Source organism: Pteropus vampyrus, unplaced genomic scaffold (genome assembly GCF_000151845.1).
Source record: "Pteropus vampyrus isolate Shadow unplaced genomic scaffold, Pvam_2.0 Scaffold68, whole genome shotgun sequence".
Taxonomy (NCBI): Eukaryota; Metazoa; Chordata; class Mammalia; order Chiroptera; family Pteropodidae; genus Pteropus; species Pteropus vampyrus.
The window spans coordinates 8,702,432-8,712,807 of NW_011888849.1; the positions used below are offsets into that span (position 1 = coordinate 8,702,432).

General features: G+C 31.5%; 1 protein-coding gene across 1 annotated transcript in view; it reads right to left on the minus strand.

Moving 5' to 3' along the window:
• PCDH15 (protocadherin related 15) overlaps positions 1-10,376 on the minus strand; it is a 562,288-nt gene that overhangs the window by 443,083 nt on the left and 108,829 nt on the right. The window contains exons 4-5 of the mRNA XM_011361648.1: positions 9,236-9,396; positions 1,535-1,690 (exon numbers count right to left, since the gene is read on the minus strand). Of these exons, the coding sequence (XP_011359950.1) occupies positions 1,535-1,690; positions 9,236-9,396 (317 nt within the window). The remainder of the gene's footprint in view (positions 1-1,534; positions 1,691-9,235; positions 9,397-10,376) is intronic.

The following is a 10,376-nucleotide window of genomic DNA, read 5'->3' on the forward strand; positions in this document are numbered from 1 at the left end:
GATTAAACAGAACTTACTACCTCATGACCCGGAAATTACACTTTTGGGTATTTATTCAAAGAAAACCAAAACATTACCTTGAAAAATATGCATACACCCCTTTGTTCACTGCAGCATTTTTTACAGTAGCCAAGACATGAATGCAACCTATGTGCCCATTAAAAGATGATTGGATGAAGCAATTTTGGTATATATATATACGACTGAAAATTAGCCATTTAAAAAAAAGGAGATCTTACTCTCTGCAACGACATGGATGATCTAGAGGGCACTGTGCTAAGTGAAATATGTCGGACTGAGAAAGACAAATACCATATGATTTCACTTATATGTGGAATCTAAGGAAAAAAATAAGTGAACAAAATGAAAACAGACTTATGCATACAGAGAACAAACTGGTGATTGCCAGATGGAAAGAGAGTTGGCGGGGGCTGGGTGAAAAATGTAGATTAAGAAGTACATATTGGTAGTTATAAAAAAGTCACTGAGATGTAAAGTATAGCGTAGGTAACATAGTCGATAGCATTGTAATAACTATGTACAGTGCTAGGTGGGTACTAAACTGATCTAGGGAATCACTTTGTAAACTATGTAAATGTCTAACCACTATATTGTATAACTGAAACTAATATAAAATAATATTGAATGTCAACTCCAATTGAAAAATTAAAATAAATAAATAAGACACATTTTATTGGTTTCAAAAAAGTTTTTAGATGGTAAAGGCCTCAGTGTTATGTTTAATACCCAAATTACATGGATTTCCTCATATAAAGTAGGTACGCATTTTTTAAGATTTAAGTATATATAATAGGTGATAATAGAGATACCTTGGTAATATTTTCTAATGTAATGGAATATCAAAACACGTAGAGTAAACACTATTTTAAAAAATAACATAAAAGGGATTCTTGACTCATGGATTTTATCTCAGAAGAAGAACAAAACAAAGCAAATCAATAAATGACCAAAAAAGACATGTTGTAATAAAAGTAATATGATTACTTTCAAAATAATTTTTATAATTTGATCAGTATTTTCTTATAAGAAGTTACAATTTATATTTAAATATTTTGAATGTGGCAAAACTAGATTTTAAAATTGAAGAAATAACTTTAAATTAATAGAAGCCTAAATAAATATTTTCTTCCAGTATTTAATTATTGCTAATATTTTACAGATATGAAGAAAACAAGCTCATCACCTTACAATATGACTAAAAACTCCTGTTGAGCCTCAGTAAAACTGCATGTGGATTCAGACATAAAATTGTCCAAGATGATCACAAATATCAATATTTGGGTTATTATAAATAAACCAAAATTTTTGCTGTGGCAAAGTGAATTCTTAAAGTCATATCAGAAGTCCACCATACTTTATTTCTTCTAAAGCAGTATTCCTTAAAATGTTTTCTTCATATTTCTAATCAGTTAAACTTATTATTATAGAAGACTCATTTCAAAACATTTATAGTATGCAATTAGTTACATATATCAATCAAAAGTACACACAGGGAGAGTGCATGGAAACTGACCTCATTCACTGTGGCATAGTAGCTCTCATGCTTGAATGTAGGTGAGTTGTCATTCCTATCTCTCACCACAATTCGAACTTCATGGTAGATAACAGTGCCCACTTTTTTGTTGATGCATTGGACTTGCACCACGATGGAGTGTATGTTCATAGGTGGCTGCAATGCAGAAATTACATCTTAAAAAAAAAAACTGTTAAAGCACTTGTTTGGTTAATAAAATTGTCCATGCTTGTTCATATTTTTAAAATATAATCTACAAAAATTGATCCATTTTGCACTATTTTAAGGACAAGAGAAGACATGATTATTTCATTGTTCAGTTTGGTGTCTCAAAATATAAGGTCTCAAATAGCATCATGATCTCAATTAGAAAACTGGTGATGAATACAATAACAAAATTAATGTTGCAATTTGATAGGATAAAACAAATTTTGGCCCTCTAAAAGTTAAAGCAACAATGATATGAATTTTGAATTTATAAAAACAATGTTAAAAAAATTCTTGGGAAAGGATTGTATAACATTTGTGTTCATTTTTATTTTTGCTAAAAAATTACATGTTGATAGCTAATAAAAATTAAAATACTGATTAGCAAAAGAAGAGAATCAATTCACGATCCAATGAAACTTACTCATTTTATACATTTAAATGCTTATTTTGCTAATCTCTCCCTTCATCAAATATACACCTATTATACACACACACACACACACACACACACACACACACACACACATACACACACACACACACAATTTGGTCATGACTAAATTTCTTTACCAGTAACTAGCACTGTGCCTAAGACAGACGATTGTGTACTACCAGAGTCAAAATGAATATCATCCCATGTTTGCAAATATAGATTTACTATAACATTTTGGTATATACAATTATCTATTACATTATATGATTTAACAGTGCTCACTCCATTATAAGTCTATAGCATAATTTACCTAAGTAAAACATGTTCTATGTTGTCAATATTTGTCATTATAAATGATAATTTAATAACCATTGTACAGACAAATATGTGCTAAGTTGCATAATTATTTTTTACAATAAATTAGTTGGAGAATAGTGTCATCAAAGGGAAACTCACTTATCTACTCAGGTCATATAGCTAAGGGCTTGCAGAATTGGGCTGCTCACCTACATCTCTTTGACTCTAGAGTCAAAGTATATATCTCTGTAATTTTTAAAATCTTTTCCAAGCTTATAAAATTTTCCCTCTAAATATATCATTTTATCAGAACAAACTGTTCTTACTACCCCATCTAAAATACCATGTTCCCAGCCTGCTCTCCCCTTTCAACCTCACTCTTCACTATTTTTTTTTTTATTTTATTTCTCATCCACCGCTTGGCATATTACACATTTCATATATTTATTCTAGTTTGTCTCCCTTCAGTAGACTGGAAGCTCCATAAAACATGGGGTATTGCTTTGGTCATAATTAAATATCTTTACCCAGTAACTATCACTGTGCCTAGGACAGATGACCATGTACTACCCAAGTCAAACTGCTTTGCTTCCAAACTCAGTTCCATAACCTATTAACTGTATGATCTGGGTGTAAAATCTCTCTGTGTTTAGTTTGCTTGTCTCTACAAACGGGGTAATAATAAACACTGATATGATTGTAAGTTAAATGAAATTATTCTGTTAGGCACATATTAACATTTAATGGATGTAAAACATTTTTTTTTAATTTACAAAAAGCTAAATTTCCAAAAAAGTGAAAAATGTACAATCTACAAAATACAAATTTATAATCTTAGATATTAAATTATCAAATGCATGAATTAAAACCAATTTAAAGATATAGCAATGATTACCAGAAGCTAGGATATGTTCATTAAAAATGTCACATGCCACATTTCTAAATGAGAAGAATGTTGTAGAAACTATAACCTAAAGCAAAACCTATTTAATCTCAAGATATTTATACAGCCAATAAAGAAGGTAGTTGAATTGATTTGTATCTGTCTGAATAATTGTACTTGGAAAAAATGGAGGAAGGTCTCCAGTGACGTGCTATATAGCTCTGTGTTCTAATATCTATTCCATTCCACTTTAAATCACTAACATAAATGAAGGCGTTAAAGTTATGCGTATAAAATCTGTGAATGTCATAAAACTCAGAAGGATATATAATACATTTAATGACAAAAGACAAGGTTCAAATCATGTTAATAAGTCAAAATAACTTATTGTAAAAATAAGTATTGTAAAAATGATATACCATCATAATAATAAATTTCAATCACTTTATTTATATTAGAAAAAACTTACCTAAATATAATAAATGGCTACAAATATCAATGTGAAAATTGTGAAATTCTGATGAGAGAAAGATGAGTTTATATGCCAACACTATAAATGGGCTGCTGGAACAATAATACAAACTTCATATTCATTAATAATACTAGATGCAGAAATAGGTGGATTTAATAAGGCCCATTTTTTTGGATGTGTAAGATAACACATTAAAATATGTGGCAAAATTTGAGGATGTTTAAACTTAAAAACATAAGATTTGTCAGACATCTGAATGGTTGTTGTGAAAAGATCTAGCAAACTTTCAGTGTTGCAGTTCCATAGAGCAGAAATAAGACCAATTAATATAAAGTATTACATAGCCTATGTTTTCAATATAAGTAGAGATTTTCCATTAATCTAAATCTGTGCAGAATAGAATAGACTATCTTATAAAGCAAGCTCTGTCACTAAAAATATACAAGCTTGAGTCTAAAAGATCACTTAACAAGACTAGGTCTTAGAAGTTTTTTGGAAAGAATTTTAATTAGATGACCTCCATCTTTACTATGAGTTTTAAAGTGTTTGCTTTAATAGACATTTAAGGAAAGTCCTGCATATTTCATTTGTAAAGTAAAAAACAGAATAAATATTTGTACTATTAGCCCTTGGCACACCTTCTCAAGACAATCAGGTGAATCATGTTTTAAAGTTATATGTCTTCTAAATATTGCAAGAGAGACCTATAAAACCATTTCATCTCAACTTCTAATTCTATATTGAGTAGTAGCACTAGGACAGAAAGGTCACAGTCTTTGCAAATAGAGGATCAGATGCACTATGCACTGAGCCCACTTATTCCTGCTAAGTGCCCATAAATTAGATATAACCAGGTCATCTGGAACTCTTGTCACTCTCAACTTTAGCTCTCTATGCAACTGTTAGTAGTACAGATAGAACTCAGCTTGCAATAAATTCCAACCATAATGGTTCACATTGAAGGCAAGAATTCCCTGTAGCTAATATATAACATACATTGTAATCTCATGTTAGAATAGATTCTATTCTGCTGTATAAGAAGGTCATAAATATATCAAGTACAGTTCTACTAAGTCGGTTAGGGAGAGTTTAGGGCCTTTAAAATGTTTAGAAATCCGTTAGAAAAATGTTGTTTTATCTTTCATAACTGCTGGCAAAAATAAGTCATGGCAATTTTATCTTCTCTAATTCTCTTAAGTGCTTCATTCATAAAACAAAGAAGAAAAAACTGTATAAATTGTTTTGGTAATTATTTAAAACAACCACATTTCATATATTCCTAGACATGCAAACTATTCTCTGAATTTAAAAATGAGTAGCATAATAATCTGAATGTATATTTGCATATCTGTATCGTAGTATATATGTGTGTATAGGTTTTGATATGCATTGATAAAGTGCAGGAATGGTATATTGAAAGAGGTTATCTTTGAAAAGTATAGTTGAGAGCAAAAAGTAGGGGTAGACAATTTTCCAACAAATATGTATGTATTTTGTAATTTGAAAAAAGACAAAAATAACAAATTGTGTTGAGCTTTTCAGAAAAATCACTTAGAATTCCACATAAAAATTTAAATTTTTAATAGCAAATTTATTGATGTTTTGGTGTTGATTATAGTACACATCCTCAGTCTAAGGGGAATTGAGTTTTTCTAGAAACCATGTTATTTGAAGGGCTAAATGATTCGGAGGGATACATTTTTAGCAAACCTGTATAAGAATCGATTTTATTTTTTCATAAAGCAAAGGTAAAGTTTATTTAATCCTCATAGGAATGAAAGATTTTTGCCATGATTTTCCTTCCATGTAATTTCTACCTTTACAAAATGAAAAATCTTCATTACTTCACAAATAAACTGGAAGACAGTAAAAGGAAATAAGGCACACTATGCTGTAGAAATTATTTTTAAATAATGAAACAAACATAGGAAATGGCTGGCCAGAATTATGAGTGTCTTTCACAAATTAAACTTAGGCAATGAATGTATATTTATAGAATTTGCCTACAGAAGAAAGTACGGATTTAAAAATATAATGAGGTTACATAATATTTAGATAAATTTGTAGATTTTTCACAGTAAGGACATTTAGTTTATTTAATTATGCTTATTATACACATAGTTCAATTTGGGTTGGGATTAATATGACATAGTCCTTGTGCACTAAGCAAACCCTGTAAAATTGATACAAGATAAACATAAATCACTAAACGCAAGTCAAAAGGAGTTTTGGAGGCTCTGGAGTTTAAAGTAAGAAATTACATGCCAATGTTACCATCAGGAAATATTTAATGTATAAAGTAGCATCTGAGACATCTTGATAGTCGATAACATTCAACTGATGGCAATGAATAAAGGTAATTTTAAAATGTAGACCCAAAAGAGCATTAGAGAAGTCATGATTAAAAAAAAAAAATAGATGTTGTTTAAGAGAAACAGAGATTAGTTTAGTTCTCCTATATTAATCTATGTGTTTCTAAATAAAAGGAAGTGAGAGAGGTAGCAGCTTGAATCTAGGAAACCTCAAGATCCAGATAAGCCAGTTTGCAAGGAAAAGTCATCTACTGACAAGGTCAGAACTCTGTTTTGGGGCACTAAATCTAGAACAATTTGAATCATGAAATACAATGAAGAGAACTATTAGAAGATTATCCTGAAGTACAAGTGAGAACTAAGAGGGTTTGTACTGGAGTTATGCTGATGGATGCAAATGCAAGATGCCCAGTGGAGATAAAAGTATGAAACAGTAGTTAAATAGATATTCTCCTGGGCAGAGGAGTCCAAGTTCTTTGTGAAGCTTATATTTATACAAAGTCATGCAAAAGTTTTTTAATAAAATATAAATATTGGAGGCTTGGGAATTTTTCTGTTTATTTTTGTCCTCAGAAATTTTCATGATCATTAGTTTATTAGCTTATTTTTTAATATTTAATCTTAAAAAATATTTATTTATATTACATTTTTTTTTAGTTTTATGTATCCATAATTGTTCACATGTTTCCATTAAGAGATAGTTTATGGCCTCAATGAACAAAGTATAGAAAACATGATTTGGAATGTCTTCTCTGGAAAATGCACTTCTCCTAACTGCTGCTGAAAAGGTAGGTATATTTGAACACACATTTACCATATGACCTCATCCCCATTTCTCTAGCTATAATTCAATTAAGTCAGTGACTATTTAGATGCTCTCTCTCACTAATTAGAAAAAGCACAGTGACAATGGTCAGTCTGTAGCAGGCATTGCATTGAAGCTTACTGGGAGCTGGAGTGAAGTGAACATTAATAAGAGCCAAAGCCAAGTGCAAACCAAAAAAGTAAGGGAGCAAAATTATGTGTACACAGAAATCTAATCTGCAGAGAGAAAAATACAGCACATGCACAGACAAAGGTAGAGATTAGAGACTATATGGCCCAAGGCTATGTAGTTTTCTCAGCCCTGGGTAAATTTACAATTTTGCTAAAATCAAATCATTTTTCTTGTCTATGATATTTATATATTTAACACTCTTCACCCACTGACTTGAGTTCTTTTTCTGATATGTTTACTCCAAGCTTATATTGTTTTACAATTAAATGAATCCATAATTTCCAGTAGTGATTAGATTTGGGTTAAAAGCATTGACTTACCACGCTACTTTTCTACTAGCAATGGTCTGTACTTCACATAAAACAGATAGGTGCTGAGTTAAGATAATTTTTGACAAGTAATTAAAATTAAAACAATTTTATAGGCTGAATAGATGGAACACCATTCATTTATACTGAAGCACATTCTTCCTCTCGACTCATAATTCAGACGTAGAACTTGCGCTTTATAATCAAATGAAGAAAACAAAAAGGTTCCAAAAAGAAAGTAATTTACTAGTAAACCAGTACATTATTATAATCAACTATAAGGTAATTTTTTTTAAAAAAGGAAACAAAATATAAAATGACAGTCTAAAATAGGTAAATATTATATGATTCTTCTAACGTGTTACATTATAAAATTCATATGACTTAGATATGAATGTCCCTAATTAGGGCCAGTAAAGGATGCTTATGAGTAATGCATCTGGCAGGGTGGGGAGCAGAGAGGATCTTGCAGCTTGTCAATGTGGCTATTATCTAGATTGCTTTCATAAAAGTAAGATTTATGATAAGATAAATTAAGATAATATAAATGCAAAGATAGCAGCTGTCTTTATTTCATTTTATACCTTCTTAGCTACCCAGCCATAACTGCATAATTGTAAACTGTGGGGTGTAAAAACTGTTGCGTGGTGAAAGGACATAGTGAGTGGGGGTGCAGTGGTGGGGACAACATCCAAGATGACTTTTTTTTTTCTCTAAGTTGAGCCCAATAGTCTCATTTCTATTCTCTGCTGCTACCCATGTTTCACATCTGCCACTACTGCTCAACTGAATTATGGGCCTCCCCAGTGTACAAATACAGCCCATATTGGTGGGACAGTCTGATGTACTGCCCACCTCACCACAAAGCTCTTAAAGACTCTAAATTTTAAATGTGAAATTGATTAGGAATCATCTATTTTACACTATATGATAAAGTGGATCATAAATCCTGAGCAAGGTAGTGAGAAGATTCAGAGTCACTAAACTGAACATCTGACATTTGGATTTCATAAACTAGAAATTTGAGAGTACACACATTTAGATGTACTCTTTGTGTTTTCCCATGTACAGGAGGTACAATTACTAGTTATTAAGCAACTCCCCACCACACACACACTCATCTCTGCACTCAAGATTGAATTGCAAATAAATGAGAATAAAGTTACATCAAAATAAATCTACTCAAGTTTTTAAGCTTGTTCAGAAATGAGACATTCAATGAATTTGGTAATTGAGCTATTCTGAATAACAAAACACTTAGCTCATGCTGCCTGAGAACAACTGGACTGGGACATTGTCAGGAAACTTCTATTCACCTTCTTTTAGCATTTTTTACAGTTCTGTAAGCACATTACCACAAACTCATCCCTAAACTAACGCTTACTGCTTGAAAGAGCAGCTACCTGTTTGTATTCCTTCCCACTAAACTCTTTGTTCTTAAGTTAACACCTAGTTTCGTGTTCACACCTTGCCATGGATTATCACCTTGTTTATCTTATTTTTCTATGGTTACCACTCCTTTATTTTGAGTACGCTATTCTCTCCTTGTTTCAGAAATCTGACAAGTTTCCAGGATGTTAAAAGGGAGAAATACTGAATCTCTCAGAGGCAGATGGTCTCTTCCTTTTTCTTCTTTCAAGGAGTTAAAAAAAAAAAATGTTTTTGTTGATAAACACATAAAATAAACTCAAATTATATTAAGAAAAGTTGATTCATATCAGCAAACACATGAAGATATTTAGATTATAATAAAGTTATTAACACAGAGACAAAGAAAAAAATCACTAACATCTCTGTCCAGAACTCTGCCTGTACTGTTCAGGAAAAGCATTTGCTTAACGGGATCCAACAGCACCCAGTAATCCACGTTGTCCTTTAAAGAAAGTTCTATGGTGGGGTCTGGTCCTCCAGCAGTCCCTTTGATCAGCATGTTATCCACCAAAATTGTACCTGCAAACCAAAGAAAGTTATTTGAAAACATATTCTACTCGTATACATCCTTTAACAAAGATAATATGCGTAAACCCTAGTTGACTGGCAAATCTGTTTTAAAGCAGAAAATATTCAAGTTTGTATCTGACATGATAGAAAAACAGGTCTTATTTGAAAAAAGGCAAAAATACCTTTATTATGTTATTTATAAATATTGTTGAGAGATGAAACTGGGAGGCAGAGATTCAAACACTTGGTTTTGTCATCTATTTCTTGTTTCCCTTTAAGAATAGGAATCTGTTCCCCTCCCTGTCCAACATTTCTCACAAGAGTTATCACTGATATTTATCCTTACCAAAAGAAAATGCCTGTATTAACAGAGGCTGATACTTCAGTTCACTCAGTAAGACTTCTGATATGAAAAAGAGATATCCCAAAAATAAGAGAAAGGAAGAGGTAAAAGAAGTAGCAGAGTCTCTCATGGTGAGAATTGCTTCTTTTTTCTTTTATCTCAGAGCAAATCCATAAAACATAAATCTTAATGTGAAAGACAAAACTAACGTGCAGACACACAATAGAAGTCATTCTTTTTTAAGACATGTCTGGAGTACTCGACTAGAACAACACATTGTTCTAAAGTAACATTCCATTGTTTGATTTCTTATTATTTTCGGTGGGCTAAATTGTAGACACTTGTTGAATAAGTGTTGAAAGAGAGTACACCTCTCATCTCTCTTACTCTGTAAAAGATTCCATGAATTTTACATGAAAATAGAACTGATGAAACTCAGATCCCACTTTTTTCCCCCATAGAGCTATAGTCCCTTTGCCAAACAAAATGCATTATAGCTTAGGGCCATGGTATGCAGCTGATCCATTTTACTAAACTTATGGCATATAAGAGAGATGTGGCTATGCAAATAAAAATCTACCCTCCTAGAGGCATTAAGATAAATGGCATATATCTAGAGAATTCATTGCCTTAGGATAGCATACAA